The following is an 18,867-nucleotide window of genomic DNA, read 5'->3' as shown; positions in this document are numbered from 1 at the left end:
TTTTCATCCAATCTATTTGCACAAGTTCTTAAGCTGTTGGATATTACACATAACAAAGCCTCTCCTTATCATCTGCAGAGCCAAGGTGCTTTGGAGCGCTTCCATCAAACGCTGAAGTCCTTGTTACGTGCCTATTGCACAGAAATGAGGAGTGACTGGGAGGAAGGTTTACCATGGCTTCTGTTGGCAGCGCGAGAAGTGTGCCAGGAGAGTACTGGGTTTAGCCCAAATGACTTGGTCTTTGGCCACAAAGTTCGGGGACCCTTGAAAGTGCTGTGTGATAAGTGGTTGTCAGGTGATCCACCAGTGAATTTGATAGATTATGTTAATGGTTTTCGGCGCAGACTGTATATGGCAGGTCAGTTGGCCAAACAGAACCTTGGGAAGGCTCAGGTCAAGATGAAATATTTTCATGACCGGCGTTCTGAAGAGCAGCAGTTTAGTGAGGGTGACCAGGTTTTGGCTTTGCTGCCGATTGCAGGGTCACCTTTCCAGGCACGGTTTGCTGGGCCTTACACCGTGGTACAGAAACTGTCTGAACTGAATTATCTGATTGCTACCCCAGATCGCCGGAAAAGAAATCAACTTTGCCATATTAATTTGTTGAAACCATATCATGTTCGTCCTTTGTCCATCGGTCTGTCAGGCTCTCTCATTTCTCCTTCCACTTCGAGTCCAGCGTTGACTGCTTGTACAATGGCGCAGTCAGTTTGTGGGGGGGAGGATGTGGCAGCACCTGATGATCCTGTATTGCTTGGTCGTCTGAAGAATTCAGAAACTCTTCAGAACTTGGAGGTGCTGTTGGGCCATTTGCCTACTGACAAACGTGCAGAACTGTCTGCATTAATTAAAAGTTATCCAACTTTGTTTAGAGATACGCCTTCTAAAACAACCTTGATAGAGCATGATATTAATGTGGGTGATGCAAAACCAATCCGGCAGAGGTTCTACAGGGTCTCTGAGGAAAAGAGTAAAATAATGGCAAAGGAAGTTCAGTACATGTTGGAAAACAACATTGCAGTGCCGTCATCATCAAGCTGGGCTTCCCCATGTTTGTTGGTAGAAAAAGCTGATAAATCACCACGTTGTTGCACAGACTTTCGTAAAGTAAATGCAGTGACCAAACCCGATTCCTATCCTTTGCCTCATATTGACGACTGTATTGACCGAGTTGGTGCAGCAGAATATGTGAGCAAGTTTGACCTGTTGAAGGGATATTGGCAGGTGCCACTGACTCCCAGAGCTCAGGAAATATCCGCTTTTATCACACCATCTGGTCTTTATTCATATACAGTCATGGGTTTTGGTTTACGCAATGCTCCAGCTACATTTCAGCGACTCATGAATATGGTTGTTAATGGGCTGAGAGGCTGTGCTGTTTACCTAGATGACGTGGTGGTATATAGTAGCACCTGGGAGGATCATCTGGATCGTATTCGCACTCTGCTTGAACGATTAGTTTGGGGAAATCTGACTATCAACCTGGCAAAATGTGAATTTGCAAAAGCAACTGTGACCTATCTTGGTAAGGTTGTGGGCCAAGGTTATGTGAGGCCGGTTGATGCAAAGGTGTTGGCCATCAAAGAGTTCCCTGTTCCAGTAACCAAAAAAGAACTCATGAGATTTTTGGGTCTGGTTGGTTATTATCGTTGTTTTTGTCGAAACTTTTCAACAGTGGTTGCTCCTCTGACTGATTTGTTGAAGGCCAAAGTAAAGTTTATTTGGTCTGCAGCATGCCAGCAAGCTTTTCGGGATGTAAAGGCTTTACTGTGTTTTGAACCTGTGCTTTTAGCACCTCATCTCGATCAGCCCTTCAAGCTGTATGTGGATGCAAGCCACATTGGTGCAGGTGCTGTTCTAGTCCAAGCTGACAAGCAAGGTACTGAACACCCAGTTAGTTTCTATTCCAAGAAGTTCAACTCCCATCAGCTGAATTATTCAGTCATTGAAAAGGAAGCTTTGGCATTAATTTTGGCCTTGCAGCATTTCAGAGTATATTTGGATTCTGCTCGGCCTATTGAGGTATTTTCTGACCATAACCCTCTCACTTTCTTGAACTCATTGCAGAACCCAAATCAGAGGCTCATGCGGTGGGCTCTCTTTTTGCAGCCTTACAGTTTGGACATCCAGCACATTAAGGGCAAAGATAATGTCTTGGCAGATGCTTTGTCCCGTGCCCCTTTGTAACCAGCAGCTTCACTCCTCATATGCTTTGAAGTATGTCTCTTCCAGTGTCTTATTCCTTCCTCTTAAATTGCTCCTAGGTACCAAGGTTGCTGAGGTTGGAGATGTGCTGAAGATGAAAGGACTCTGAGCATGCAGAAAGGTGTTGCGTGGGTGTACATGTGTACATGTTCTTCTAGCTACAAATTCATAATGTAAATGATTGTGTTTGTCAACTCAGGGTAAGACCCTGTTCTATGGGGGGGAGTGTGACGGCCAGTGGGCTGGCCTTGTGTTTTGCTTTTGCTTTTACCTGTTTTTGCAGGTAGGTGGAGCTGACCCAATTATTGATGCAGCACACCTGAGAAGGCCAGTCCCAGTGCATATAAAGACACCTTGACTGAACCAGGGCTGGCTCTTGCTCTCTCTGTCTGAAACCCATTTTGTTCATTTGGAAGTTTCAGTTATGGCTGTTATGTCCTTTAAATTGTGTTTAAGTTACTTTACCTTATTTTCATTAAATATGTCTTACAGCCTTTAGAAGCCTGTGTGTGGTCTCCCATTTGTTTGTCACTTCCTATGAGCCGGGTTGTGACATTGTTTAAGAGTAGCAGTTACCAGCTTGAATTCAAACTTGCATTGAAAAGCATGGCATGAAATCTAAAGTATGATTAATCTGATAACAATCTTAATATTGCTCCACAGAGAACAAACAAATCTATCCAAGCTCACAGTAAGTAAAAGTTGCTTCTTTGTTTGCTTGTTTGTTTCTTTGGCCAGAGCTGGGATCTGGTTAGCTAAGGTATGTATAGACACCTACCCTGGGTATTCCTAAGCTGTTTACCACAGAACATTGTTTTTTAAGCTTAAAAGGAGCAGAAATGTAAAAGCAACATATTATGCTCTAACTTGTGTTTTGACTCTGGGTATCTTTGTACGATGAGCCCTCGTTCCTGTATAAAGACACCATATCAAATCTGCATATACCCACCAGCTGTATTGAACAGTCTTTTGTTTTGAGTTTTTGCAGATTCTGTGTCCACTAACTAGGTGTCATTGACTTGTCAACATGATGACAATATAGGATCAGTCGGTGAACCCTTGGCAGCCACCTGTCGCTCTGCAAAATGTGTACTCCCCAACCAGTTGGCAAAACCCTCTTTGTGATGGGTTTGACATATTGCATATTGCTATGGCTGCAGTGTGAATGGATGTGATGGACTTGTCTACAAACACTGTCCAGCTACTCTGTTAGCTGTTGTGAAACTGAAAGGTGCCGCACACACCAAAAATAGAGGAGGTTCAGTTTCAAAGTAAAAGCTGCACCTTTTAAACATGTTAGCATGTTCACTGAAGCGCTGAGGCACAGCTTTTACTTTGAAAGTTAACCTTCTCGATTCTGGTTTGCACTTTTTCAAGTTGTAATGTCGCTCATAGTTAGTGTGTATTTGCAGACAATCAATAAGCAGTAGTCTCTCCCTTCAGAGGCAATTTGTAGTTTACTTTTTAAATATTAGTGCATATTTCATGATTTTGATTATGGATGTATTGAGTAAGGATATAATTCTGAACATCAAGAAGGCATGCTGTAACCTCCTGTTTTCAGTCATTTTACGCTAAGCTAAGGTATTTATCTCCTGGCTCCTATTTTATACTTAACAGAAAGAAGACTGATATTAATCTTTGGGGGGTTTTCATCGTCTTTAATAAGCAAACCTTTTGTAAATTATTCTAAGGATGATGACGCACAAACAACAAATGACCTTAAAAGCCTTCATTGATAAATAACATTTATAATTTATCATTTAGCTAGCAGACACTTGCGGTCTAAGGCTTTACAGCACCAGATATGAATAACAATTGATTTTGCTGCAGCCATGATATAGCAGCTTCTTACTCCATCCTTTCTGAATAGTCTTGTGGGAATGTCTGCCGGACACTTTATCAATATTTACAGCTGAAATATGACAAGTTGAAAAGTACGAAATGAATAATTTCTCTAATGTTTCTGATGTTCCTCCTTTTACTGTGATGTGGGGAATAAAATGAAGACAAGTTGTTTCATAAGGCCTTTTTATGTAAAAGCTGTGACATGAAAACAGTTCCAATTATTGATAATGAATTTTTGAAAAAGAGCAAAAACAGCTCTAAGAAACCAAGTCTGTGTGTGTGTGTGTGTGTGTGTTCGTGTGTTCTCACATGCATGTGGGTGTACTAGGAAATAAAAGGAGTCTCTGCAGCAGAAAGAAGAGACTGGAAGATTACTGTGGAGTGTTAATATAGGTTTTAGTGTAGGTCGTGGTAAATTAACAGGTCTGGGTTTTGCAACTGAATTGTAAGACAATGTGAGACTCACTGATAAGTGCAGAAAACTCCAGAAAAATCACCACTGAAACTGTGTTTCTTCCTCACAGTGATGTGAAAATGATTCAGCAGCTTGTAAAACCACCTTGAGCAGCAGTAACCTGAAGTAATCATTTTCTTTATGACTTTATCAGCTTCTGACATTGTTGCTCAATGACTGGAAGGTACCCAGGCTGCAAATCAAGCCCTCCACCACTGTGCTGTGTTTGGGTTTTCACCAAAAATGCCACTGTCCACATTTAGCTGACACGTGGAGTCTTTATAAGGAGATTGGAGGGGTCGTGTTGGCGTAATTTGCAGCTAGCATGCCCTGGTGCACATCCCATTTGGACCTTTAAAACACACTGCACACACAGCGGTAACCCTGCTCACTGACAAGCAATGACCTAGGAGTGACCGATCAGTTTCTCTGAGAGTGATTGGCCACTCAGTGCATCACGGCACACTCCAGAAGGGACACCTTGTTTGTAACTGAACCATGCAAGTGTCATGTGTGTGTGCAGTAGGTAGGAATGGTGGAAATAGAATAGAAGTAGAAATACAAAACTAAATAATAGAAACACTAAGTCACTGACTATAGACAAACAAAATCAAAACCACTGGGTCACCAGACCCAGGTTCCCTAACAGCGAGTGCCTTTGACATAGTGGTTTAAATTGGCATCCCAGGCATGAGAACAGGCTACATCAGCCCAGTTAATTATTCTCTATTCTTACTCCTTTTTTATTTTAATTTTTTTTTAGCATATTTACAATTTAAAAATGGTTCACAGAAACACCAGGATAAGATTATGTATAAGCTGAGATAATAGTTGTATCTCTAAAACAGAAGCAAAACACATAAATTTGTATTGCACAGGAGGAGGTCAGCTTAGACCTGGGAAAACAGTCGGGGAAACCCTGATTGACGATGCTTTCAGTATTTATTTATTCTCCGCCACTGTTTTAAACCACATTTCAGTACCAAATTCCTTAATTTCCTAGATTTTTGTGGGTTTTTTTTGCAAGTGCAGCATTTGAAACAGGATTTAAATCTACGCTTTGACTACACACCCTTGCTGAGTGAATTGGAGTGTTGTGAAATTTGTGATTCTCTGACTTTTCATCTAACTAAATCGATTTCGTTTGATGATACGCTTAGACTCACTGTGTGTCTTTCTCATGCCTGGGAAAAGATGATCTCAAAAGATGATCCAAACACACACACACACACACACACACACACACACACACACACACACACACACACACACACACACACCATATCCAAATACAGGCTAACTAAAAGAGCAGGCCCCACCACTGAAATTCAATCATACAAGAGATATGCCATCATTCCCCACTTTAATGTGTTAAAGTTGTCCACCTGATGCTCTGATTCCAAGGCGGCCGCTGTGTCTCCCTCCCTTTCGTCTAGCCTGTTCGACCCTGCTCTGTGCAGGCTGGGACTTCCCTTGTCTCTCCACTCTTCATTCACACTTTACCTCTTTTCCCTTTATCTCTGACTTTTAGCTAACTGACTGTTTTCTAGTGTAGGAGAAACTGACTAGATGTAGATTGCTGACAAACTAAACCATTCTCTGCAAATATTAAAGGGGGGAATATACTAATGTTTCAAAAGAAAAATGAGGAAGTCTTACAGAACTGCAAGATTGACTAGCGGTTATTTAATATACAACAAAAGCAGGAGAAATATCTTTTCTTTAAACCCTCTGTGCTTTCTAAACAATATGCATTTGCAATAACTTGCAATACCGCTCTGAGTGACTCGAGGAATATGATGTACTGTGCAAATAACACTGATGGCAAAGATTTGATAAAGCAGTACAGCAACCCAGAGATGAAGCCAACAGTGAAGAAAGCAAACAGCCCCTTTTGGCTATAGTAACCTTTCCATGAAAGCAGGTTTTCGAGAACTCTGGAAATCCAGTTCCTGCAGGAACCTACACATGCACTTTGCTTGGTTAAAAGAATGGGGACAAAATATTGCACTGAAGTTTGATTTGGTGTGTGCAACATTCTTTCAGATGGCAAATTGGATGCTGCAATCTATATTAAGTCGAGAAGAATCTGCAGCAAATCTGAGGACAATCTGACCGGCATTTCCTACCATGTGCCAAATCTTCGGACAGATGGATAGACAAGCTGATAGACCGCCTGGTATGACGTGCTACTACAAGGACAAAAAGGAACAAAGGCGTTGATTCATTTTTAAACTCTGAACATGCGGGGTTCGTGTTGTGCTTTGCCCATGGGCCTGCAGATCATTCTAGCAGGCAACGAGGTGCAAGAACCTTTTAGATCTGAAAGAAATAACCCAGATCAACTGTGACTGTTACCTGCTAAGATAATAAATTGGAAAAGTCAGGTGTGAGTGGAAGCACTAAGGAGCAGTGATTGTGGATTCCAGCAGCTGTCCGGCCTGCTGTGTCTGAAGTCTGGCAGATCAAAAGCTGAAACAGCACTCAGTTTTCAGGTGCTAATAGATTGTTTCTCATATTCAGCGAAGCCGATCATCCATCATTCACGAGCTTTTCTGCAGATATTTGTAAGATTGTAAATTGCCCTGTAATTTTTCTGCACTTATGAAGCTGAATAACAACAGAATGAAAGTAGAGGAGCAGTGACTGCATCTTTCCATAGATGGGCCTCCTGCAGGGAGGAGTTCCGTGGACAATTTTATGGTTGTATGGTGATGTGTTGGGGCATAACAATGTATAAGCATGACAGCAGGAGAACTGTGGTACAATTACAATCATTCGAGGTGAGAGGAACTAAAGAAAGTGACAGTGTGTTACTCGCTGAGATTTGTAATGGCAAGGCAGGAATACACGGTTACATTATGTTTGCATCAGTAAAATCAAAGAGGTGAAGCTACTGTAGCTGATAGAGGTTCAAAAAGAATCTACAAGATGTACTATTTAAGTGGTTTTCTGTCATGTTTGCAATATTATTCAAATAACTTGTATAATTTACTAAGATTTCTGATAAAGTCTATTTGTGGCGAACCGAGAAAATTTTACATGTGGGGGCAAAGAAGATGCAAGAGGTCAAGGCAGCGTAGAACATAGCTCTATCCATCATAATAGCCACAAAAACACTTTAAAACTATTTTTTATATAATTATCTCTTCTAAAAAAATAAAGGCTATGAGAGACTTTTGGACAAACAAGCAATTCGTTTTTACAAGTATTGTAAGGACATAAAAGTTGAGGGGGCAGCTAAGGGGGCAAGGCTCAATAGGAGGTGGGCAGTTGCCCCCCCTTGCCCCCCTGTAGAGCCACCTCTGATTTGATTACACAACTAATGCATTGTCACATACTTTTATTTAGCTTCTGTGATTTTCCACTACACAAAATAATGTTGTAAAATGTGATATGTTATAGAATAATTAAAGATTCAGTTCAATTCAGTTTTATAGTGCCAATCTACAACAGCAGTTGCCTTAAGGTGGTTTATATAGTAAAGTAAAGACCTTACAAAAATATAGAGAAACAGAGAAAATCCCAACAATCATATGACCCCCTATGGGCAAGCACTTTAGCAAGAGTGGGAAGGAAACACTCATGAAACTGTGAAAGACATATTATTTGTCTATTATTATGTTATATTATTATAAGTGCTCTCTTATATAAGAGCAGTAAGAACTTAAACAGATGTTTAAAATTGCACTTTTATAACATTACCGCATCTCATTTTAGTCAAAGTAGATGTACTAAAATGTTAATATAAATTAAAATGCCTGTTCTGAATTCTAAGTGTAACATTACCCAGTCTACCTCTGCTGGAACTAGCCCAACAATAGTGGTCAGATGTAGTCAGCATTAGAGAAGACAGGATACCAAAAACTTAGTAGTAGGTACCTATATGAGTAGACTTACACGATTCTTAATAATATGTTTATCCCAAGTATTTAAACGAAAACTGCTTTATTAGAAAGTTATATTAAATTACTGACATCTTCATGGGTCATTTATTTAAAATGTTAGAATTATATTTTGTTGATAGAACACAGTGATTTTATTAGTCAGAGTTAAAGCGGCGCTATCACGGCAGCTGAACTAACTGCCATCTTCCATATGTAGTTTCTACAGCACCATTTGTAGTTTTTTTCATGGGCTTGCAGGCTTCCTTCTTTTTTTGTTCAGCATGTAAGGACCAGAACATTTGTAGGCGTATATTGGCCCCTTCAGTTCTGGTAGAATAGCTGTTTCAGTACTTATACTGCCTATGATGGTATGGTACCACAGACAAACAATTCTTGTTGTGTTTTCAGAATATCGAATGGAACTGCGAGTATCAGTTCTGGTGACATCCCGTAGTCAGCGTTGTAGTATGATATATTTTAACCCAAATCAGTCTGTTTTACCAGAACTTACCATTCAACTGGATGCTTAAATGTAACCAAGCAGTGTCTGAAAATGAAAGTAGTAATAAAAACGTCTCGACTTCTGAAAACAGATTTGTTCTGTATACATCCTCACTACAGGAGGTAGAGTTGCAAATATGGATGGAAACAGTCACATATTTTGGGTGGGCACTGACATTCTACCTCTTCTATTGTTTAGGTTGTCGATGTGTTGGTATGAACTTCTTCTGAGGAGGAAATTTACAATCTCAAATACCAAAGTAAGACACAAAAATTGCACATTTCCTTTGTGGCTTTAAAAGTAGTGACCTTACTGAGCTTTATCAGTATCAACTAGCTGTAAAACAAAGAGCATCTCTATCGATGGCCGAGGTCTCGGAGATGGAACTGAGTCATTCTGTGCCATTTGCTAAAGTCTCACCAGGGGTGATGGAAATGAAACACCCCAAAGAAAGAGATTTAGAGAACTTATTTGTCAGTACTTGAGTCATCATGATGCCACACATTCTGACGGCTCCAGCCAACAACCACGTAGAGGAAGAGCTCCCAGCTCTGAGCTATTTTTGTCTTTCTGGCCATCTACATGTATGCACTCTCTTATAATGCATTAAAGCCCAAGGACGCTAAATTAATTTATTTCTCTCAAGTGAGATAATGGATGTGTTCTGATGTACTTGGGTTAGTAAGCTTCATGTTTTTTAATTACCTGTACATCTGCAAGCTGCTTTGCAACCCATCACAACCCCAGCTCCTTCATGTTGTGTTGTGTACTAGCTGTTTGTGTACTGGCTGTTGTCACTGACACGTGCTAGTGTAGCATTTAGCTTGCTTCAGTATGCTTCTCATGCTGTTTACACACATATCTTCCCCTGTTTCCTCAAACTCAAGTATACTGCTTCCACCTTGTACCAAGTTGGACTTCTCATGAGCCATATAAGGAATCCACTTTGTACCAATGTATTGTTTTTACCTCAAAAACAGGATTTGCAGCACTTACCATGCAAAACTCCTTGAGGATGGGACAAAACGTTCAGTTATTGTGTTGTCACATTATAAAAAGATGAAAAATGAGCAAAACATTTTAATAAAGCCTACTAACACCCCTGATAAATATACAGTTATGCAATGGCTATGATATACTTGCATAAAGCTTAATGAGGAACTGATCAATATAACATTACACAATCCATTCCCATAAAATAATCATTTCCCCCGTCCTTTAGCTCCTGGCTGTTGACATTTATGTCTGCAAAAATGACCCAAAATAAATCTTTAACAGTTCCACAACTCAAAGGCCAAACTGGTGTATGAATATGTTTTCTACAACAGCTGTGTCTTATTCGAGAGACTATGGTCGTCACCCTGCACTGCACAAACCTAAATCCAAAATTTCACAGTAGCAAACATGTTAGTTTTTCCACCCCTTCTCCCAAAGACCCAATCACGAGCTTAACCTGCAGTAATACAAGCCAATCATTCTGCCTCAGCCATTAAAGAAGCTCTAATGTTAGCTGTGTCCCAAAACCTAGGCCGCATCCTTCGAAGGACCCGGCCCTCACAGTCTATGTGGGCGGGGTCCTTCGAAGACCAAGAGGGTGGAAGTGAGCGGCTGTGAAATTGGACGGTCTAGCCTTCAGATTTGCGTCACCAGGTGTCTCGGTGGAGTTTAATAAACTCGGCCGTCTGCTCCTTGCTATCTAAAATATAACAGGACACTGGCGTAAAGTCTCGACCATCTCACACTTCTGTTTAATCAGCTTTCTGTTCAACATTTATTCAGCTGTGTGAAAACTATAACTTTAATCTCAGCCAAACCGATTTACTCAGGAACAAATAAAACACTGAAAAAAGCAAAACAATAACATGTTTAAGTTATCTAAGTGACTTATATATCATGAATAACCTGAGTAGCGAAAGACCGCAGGGGGTCTGAAAATGATGTCTTGGTCAGCTTCGACGTGGTGGGTAACAGACGTCTCCGAAAACGTCGGAGCAATTTTGCAAATTTGTGATGTCTTGATAAACCGAGCAGATATTTGAAGTTTACACAGCTCCATTCTCGCCTGAAAATATCTTAAAAGTTTATTTTGTGACCCAGAAAGAGTAATAAGAGTAATATTAAAACTAAGTAGCGGCCGCCATTGTTGGAAACTGGAATTGGCTGGGCCGCGCTATGAATTCTGGGATAGGTTGGGCCACGAAGGACACACCCGGCCCATCCTTCAAATCCGGGGAAATGAAGGACGCATTTGTCGGCCGCATTTGGAGCAGCCTTCGATTTTGGACAGCCTTCGAATTTGGACAGCCTTCGTCGCCTGGCTGTGATGTAATCGGTCTTTAATAGTAGCCTACCAATGATGCAGCCTAGGAATTGGGACACAGCTAAACCTGCAGTGAGTTAGAGGTTTGATGCTTTGCTGATGACGTGAAAGTTACCTTGTGAAAACCTTGTAAAACTTCCAGTTCAGTGTAAGAAATTTGACAAATATATCCATAACTGATGGCCAACAGTACAAAGAAGTCTAACATATGGTTGACACTAGATGAATTTCCCTCGTTTAGAAGGGCTACAGGTCTTTATAAAATCCATAACCAATAACAGCCCAGAGAGTCATCATTGCTTGTTGCTATAACGTCTGTATCTATGCCTGGAACTTAATGGAAATGCTATTTGAAGTCAGCACATCTCTGGTTTGAGTAAGTGCTAGTTTCCCTCCCCTTTTGCTTAGTGACATGCCTGCCACATGGAAATTAAGTTCACTTCAACATGATAGAAATCAGAAAGGTGAACTCACACATGGTTTTATTAACAGTCTGAAGATTCAAGGCCTAATGCCAAAAGATCAGTGCTTGATTTTTTTTCTTCTTCAATGGTATAAAAACGAGAGAAAAAGGTCTTTAATCACAGTAATTTTGCCTTGTAAAAGTAGCTTTCATAAAGGTAATCCTATCAAATAGGTCTGGCTCTCTTCTTGTTGACATGTCACGGCAAGGATTTAATTAAATGTTAATAAGAGAGAGTCTGTGGGCTTTTGTGTCCTATTACCTTCATACTTATTGCTTGGTTCAGAGCCCTTCAGTTCCACTTACAAATTAAAAGTAGATTACTATGTGTAGCGGCCAAGAAACCCACAGACCTCTTATATTATGTGTGTAGTTTAACTGAAAACGGCTCTGCAACAGCCTCTATAAGCATTAATGAGTGAATTAATTAGTAGAAAAAGGAACTTAACACTGCGTGGTAACTTGTTTCTGCGCAGTGGAGGTACAGTGGATAACTCATTCATCCTTTTTGAGTCCCAGAAAACACAAAGTGACTGAAGATGATATATTATTTGCTTTGTGATAGAAGCGTGAGGAGATAGAAAAAAATGCCAAGGTAATGATTAGTGACTTAATGGATGGGAAATTATGCAGATAGCGTTTTGTTGTTTTTGTGCTGGGTAAGTGAATAATATCTTAAAATGCTGTGGGAAGGTTTCCGTCTGCTGATTGAGCTGCAGGGCGAGGCCTGTCTGTGCTTCTAGCATGAGATAATCAAAAAAAAGCTATGAGGAGCTATGAAGACAGCACAGACGGTCCAGGGTTCAAATCCACCAGCCTGCCGGGGCTTTTCCGTGCAGAGTTTCCTTGTTCTCCCTGTGCCTGCACGGGTAACACAGCTTCCTCTCACAGTCAAAGACACGCATGCTAGATTAACTGGTATTTCTAAATTGACTGAAGGTGTGAGTGTGAATGTTTCTTTCCTGACACTATGACAGCTGGGATGAGCTCTAGCCCTTCCCCTGCTACTCTGAGTTGGATAGAATTACAACAATTTCAGAGAACAAATTTCTGGAACAAAGCCCTGCTGATAAGGCCTGCTTTGAAACTGTGGTTGGCTGCAAAAGACTTCTGGTCCTGTCGAAGTCTAAAGGAAAACGGCTCTTGAACTTGAATTTGACTTCCATAAGCACTTTCATGATGAGTTCATAGACTCAGTCACTCGGTTTGGATTGCACTGAATAAAATCCAGTCAATTTTGTAAATTCTGCTTAATTCTGTGTTTGGGAAAGGAGGGTTATCAAGTTTATCTCCACTAGTTAATGACCATAGATAATATAAAATATGGATGCAGCTACTGTGAGCTCACCCATTGGTTTCTGATGTCTCATTCTTAAGCCTCGGGTGACAAAGAAGGGATGGTCTGACTGTGAAACCACATGCTCATTGGCTAACAGCTTGTAGTTTGCCAAAGAAATTAAATTAAATTTGAGGATATAATTTGAAGCTGATAAAAATCCAGAGAATGTACCACTCTCTTTAAAACTAACTGAGAATCCTTTAGAAATGCCTTTGTAGTGCACACAGGATGAAATTGTAAACAGTTTCACAGTTTTACAGTTCGACTGTACAGTACTGATCTTTTATGTGCATCAGGTTCTTTGGCTCTACTTCAGCCTCCTTTGTTTTCCTCTCTTGAGAGGTTCAATATGATTAAGCGTAGTTGAGCAGGTAGAGTTGGAAAGAGCTGAGCCCTTCTGAATTTTCTACATTTGACCTGTTCCTCTATGAAAGCCTTTTTATACCAGTTAAATTCAGATCTTTTGCCATGTTAGAATAATTATCTGATCAGTAGCCTTTTCCACATTCTTCAACCTGTTTTGTTTGTTTGTGTCATGTTGTCAGGTGACCTTTTGTCAGCTTCGGCAATGAATGGCATTTATTTTTCTGACCAAATGCCAGCTCGTCTATGATAATAGGCACTGTACACGTGCGCTGCACAGAAAAAGAAGGAAAAAAAACCCTGTGCCTGCTACACTCTGTCTCTTAAGCCACCAACATCAATCCACAGAAGTTTAACAAAGTTTCCCAGTGTTGATTTTGTATGAATCTCCTAATCTTCAATAAGCCAAAATCCATAACATCTCATTAGACAAATCCTCAATTGAGGCTGAAGCTGAAGTTGCTATTGAAGCAACCTCACTTTGGCAGAAAACCCAACGAAACAATCTGTGGTTAGAAGGATCAGTAAGGGGTTTAGAAAACAAATTAAATCATGGAAATTGCTATATACACTATTCAAGGGAGAAAAATCGTTTCCTCTGCTTGGCTGGTCGGCAGCTGAAGCCTAGGAGCCGAGCGGTATAGAAAATAAACACCATAAATCAAGATGGCCTGATGCCCACTCTGCTGTCCAACACTCCTGCCAAGACAGGCTCCTCTGATGCCCACTTTCCTCCATACCAGCTATTCACACAGACAGATAGGAAGAGTTATAGCTGCTGACGGCAGCCATGGCTGTCAAAACCATCACTTCATCACAACAACCACAAGCAAGGGATCGAGCGAGGACGACACCTCTTCGCTCAACCTTTATACATCAGATAAAAATGGTGCTTTTATTAAAAACGAGATATGGTTTATCTCAGTATGCTATGTTTGGTAATTATGTAGTTATTGAAAAATTTATCAATGCCACTGCGGCGGTCCCTGCAAGCATTTGCACAGTATTCTTACAGCTACAACATTAATATACAAGGAAATACAAGGATATAGTGATACAAGATATAAAGATTTTTAGGGATGTGTTAAATATGATGAAAAATTTAGTAATTAAGAACAAAAATAGGAAAAGCTGCGTTTTTTTTATTGGTCATTTGGAAAATCTGCAGGAAGAGTTGAGCTGAATTGACAGAAGCTCAAAGGAACGACACAGGAGTTAATTAGTGAGAAAAGCAGTATCTAAGAAACTTCCAACAATTGAGAGACAAGTATGGTGAACTCCTGAAGGTATGCCCTGAATTTATCAGGAAGACAGCTGGATGTGGAAGGTAAAATTTGCATTCCCAGCAAACAGAAAGAAAATGAGACGAGAAAAACGGGAGCACCTCAGAAAACAGAGGATTTACAGCGCAGTATATTAAAATTTACCTAGGAATAGGAGGAAATAAAAAGTAAAGGTCTGCTCTAATATTAGCATTTTTTTAATATGTTGGGGTTTTTTAACACTAAAGACCACCAAGCGGTTCCTGTCCTTTGAGGTATTGTTTGATCTCCACCAATACAAAACATATTGGACTCTTTAGCTGCCTAAATCCCCGTTAATCAACTGAATTGTGGCAAATTACTTCAGAAAAAAAGAAGAAGAAGACATTTATTGGCGTGGTACCATTTATGATCTGGTTTTTAGCAATATGCTTTAGAACTACTTCTGGGATAAAAATAGTTGTAAGTATCTCTTTCACTTTTTTTAACAGTGGGATGTGTTAAGTTGCTATTCCACAGCCTTTTTGCCAGTATGTGTAGGTTGACACGAGAGCCGGCTTCTTCAAAAATATTTACCTCGACAGTTATCTTACCGAACCTGAGAAAATACTGAAAACACGTCAGCTGGTTTGTATCGATCTGCCCTTTATAACCTCGTTAGAAAGTAGTGACAGATGGCTGTGCAGTGAATGAGGGATCTGTTCATCTAAATATAAACCTACTGCAAGGCAAACACCAACAAAGCAGAGACGCTCGAGTGCGAGTGTGCATGCAAAGACTGCAAAATTTTGTAATCATCATCATCGTCAGCATCATTTTGGTAGCTCACCTTGGCTTTGTTAATGGTGCAGTGCAGTGCATTGTTCTCCTGGTCATACAGCAAACTGAATTCCAAGGTTCCCAGTGTAGCTGTAAGGACAGAGAAGGAAGCAGGAAATTAGTCTTAATGGCACATAAACAGAGTCGCTGGGGGAGAGAAGACATTCAGCTTTGCTTTGATTTGATCATTACGAAGAAAAGAACGCATTTCAGCCACTAATTTCTTCTTCAACATGTAATTGTAAGAAGCAACACAGAAGTAAACATAAAAGAAAGCAGCATGAATCTGAGGGGGATCCAGTTATGTATTCAGGGCCACTCCTTAATCCTGTTAACAAGAATTTTTTAGATTTCATAATCCCAATTTAGTTTTCGATCGGAGAACTGAGGATAAACCCTGGGCTAGCATCGTTTTACTTTGCAATTCCCATCCAAAGTGGTCCAACCTGTTGCTCTTAATAGAGCAAAAACTCATATCCTGCTGACCCGTGAGTGTATTCTTCACAAGTTGACCACATTGTTAGAGAGTGAAGAAGAAGGGTGAGAAAATATGTGTTTAATTAGAGAAAGTGGAGCAGAAAGCTGCCAAGTGCAGAAAGCTAAAAAACAACATCTATTCTTTGCAGGTGGGCAGCTCTAGTGTAAGTGTAAAGAAACAAAAATGTGAAAATCAGCGTGCATATTTCAGTTGACGTCTCAGATAAAATGGGCTTTCTGGGTGAAGCAGATTTGAGGCGTAACTGTCTCCATTTTCATTATCAGTTTTACTCCTGCCCTTTGTTCTGCTTTTCTCTGCTTCTGTTTTTCTGCGTAGCACTCACTAGAGGACGGACTTCATTGTGTGAGATTTTTCTTCTGTATTTTTTCCCCCATTGTGTTCTCGTCATGTAACTTCATCCCAGCCTGCATATTCTATCCTTCCTGCTGCACTTATCTGCATGTAAAAAATGTGGCATGGCCGCCTGCCTGCATATGACCTCAGATTTTGATAAAGGATTTGGATTTGGGACCTCACCCTGGTCTCCTTTGTCTTGCGTTTGACTCTCCCTCCTTTTAAAGCCATTACAATTAGTACCTACCATTAGGGCAAGGCTGCTGCTGCTGCTGCTTCTGAGTAGTGAATTGGAACAATTTATTGCATGATCTCATCCTTTGTCCTTTCAAAATGCCAGGTGAAAAGGGACTCGCATTTCCTGGATTGATCAAATGTTGATAGAATAAAATAAATAAATAAAAGAAACATGAAAAGATGTGTGTGGGTTTCAAAAGACCTCACACACTCTAAATGATTGAGCAGTTCGTAAGGAATAAATTCAGTCACACTTTGATATTTATGAGCAGGGAACATTAGTTTCATGGTTTTGCAATTGTACTTTTAAGTATTACCACCTCCCCCACGCTTTACCTCCTCTTACAAACTCGTGCTATGTGGGAAGAAACACAAGTCGGCTTTTCTAGAATGATTTCATATCCACGGATGGACGCACTGAACCGCAATATCGCAACTACTTAGTGAGAGGGAGAAGGAGTTTTGTATCGGCATTGTTGGGCTCAGCCAATAATATCTTGATTAAAGAACTGTTATGTCCTTATCACAACCACCGACAGTCACCGACGGGACATTGGAAAAACAGCATTCTGGGATTTTAGACAGAAAAATTTAACTTTAGATTTTTGTCACCATTTGTGTTCACTGTTGATTTTGTTTTTCACTACATCATAAACTGTGGATGAATTTTTATTTACCCAAAACTGTATGATTATGTTTGCACAATAATATCAGATAAATGAAAAGAAAAAAATCCACATTGTGTCTGAATGTGGATACTTTCAGCACACTTCCATGTAGTACAGTATCCACTTCATTGCATAGTTTGTGAGCTTTGACAGGGTAGTGCTGTCAAACCGAACACACCAGAAATGACAACAGCAACACCTGATTCTCAGCTACCACATGGAAACACACTTATTTACCCGAAATAGCAAGTCTAAGTTGGAAGTGCGCAATTTGGGACACAGCAACTGTCGTACAATGTGGTGAGGTTTAATTCTAGGGAACACAAGTTACAGCTGTGGACCAAATTTCTGTACTCCTTAAATTATCAAATATCATGAAACGCAAGACAAAATGACAGAGCTTAAGAATGAAAACATAAAAGTGAGAAAAGTTGTGTAAAACAACTCAAATAAAACTACGCAGAACTCTGCTGAAGAATAAAAGCGGCTAATGCTGGAGACGTCCAGATGTGAATGGGCACTTTGTTCCACCGTCTTGGAGCAGCAACTGCAAACCCCCGATCTCCTCTATGCTTTAATCTGGGCCTCGGGACAGCTAGAAGCATTCGCTCAACAGACCTCAGGGATGTAGAGAAAATGTGCAAACTTAAATGATCAGAGACTTAAAAAAGGTGCCATCCCATGCCATGCATGAAAAACAAATAATAAAATTCAAATTAATTTGAAACTCGACATAGTAAGGATGCTAGTATGGGGGATATGTAATCTCACTTGCATGTGCCTTTTAATAACCGTGCTGAAGTGTTTTTGGACCAGCTGCAGTCGGCTAAACAGAGACAAACCGACACCTGAAGCAAACTATTGCAATAATCAACTCGAGATGAAATAAAGACATCATCTGCTCTCTCAAAGTCTCTGAAACAGAGGAATAGCTTCCCTTTTGTGAGATAAAAGCAGCTAGTTTTAACGACAGCATTAATGTGTTTGTCAAAACTTATTTTGTTCCTCATCCTTAAGCCTGGTACGGTATATTTAGGTAAGTTTCACTGGTGTATTTGGTAGAATTACATGAGTTCTAGTTAAATATAAGGGTAGGCTAGAACTTCAAGCCTGAAAAAACTTAAAGAAATTATACTCCAGTAATTGGCTTGACGGGTATTTCAAGCTTCACTATTCACCCACAGAGACATACCTCCAGTTAGTTATAGTATTTATCAGCAGCTCATAACATTTTTTATGTGGTTGCAATAGTGTGACAGCTATGTACTGTAAAAGATATGAGAAGAAATGAAAATTAATGGCAACTATTATGGTTCTCTTAGTTTTCTGTCATATGTATATAATTGCGATGTTGCGTGCTAACGTTAAACGTAACCGGCATGCCAAATAATGAAGTTAGTGTATGCACAGGTAATCCACGCTGCAGAGTGCTCTAAATTCTCAAGTTCATATTTTTTCTCTAGTATCAGCAATATATGATGTCAGAGAGCAGATATCACTAATATGGTCAATATTAGCTGTGAGGGGCAGCCAATCAGAGGAAAGCTGGTTTAAAGAAAGAGAAGCTAAAATGGCTTGATTCAAAGGCTGACTGTAGGATAAATAAAGACTACTGTTAATTCTGAATTATGTAAAACTACTCCTGTAGAGTCCAAGAATAAAATGATA

General features: G+C 40.1%; 1 protein-coding gene across 1 annotated transcript in view; it reads right to left on the bottom strand.

Annotated features, from left to right (window-relative positions):
- doc2b (double C2-like domains, beta) overlaps window positions 1-18,867 on the bottom strand; it is a 198,744-nt gene that overhangs the window by 92,494 nt on the left and 87,383 nt on the right. Inside the window, exon 2 of the mRNA XM_063487340.1 lies at window positions 15,473-15,552. Coding sequence (XP_063343410.1) covers window positions 15,473-15,552 — 80 coding nt within the window. The remainder of the gene's footprint in view (window positions 1-15,472; window positions 15,553-18,867) is intronic.

Source organism: Pelmatolapia mariae, linkage group LG10_11 (genome assembly GCF_036321145.2).
Source record: "Pelmatolapia mariae isolate MD_Pm_ZW linkage group LG10_11, Pm_UMD_F_2, whole genome shotgun sequence".
NCBI lineage: Eukaryota > Metazoa > Chordata > Actinopteri > Cichliformes > Cichlidae > Pelmatolapia > Pelmatolapia mariae.
The sequence above is the reverse complement of the archived record's forward strand: the minus strand, read 5'-3'. Positions and strand labels throughout refer to the sequence as shown.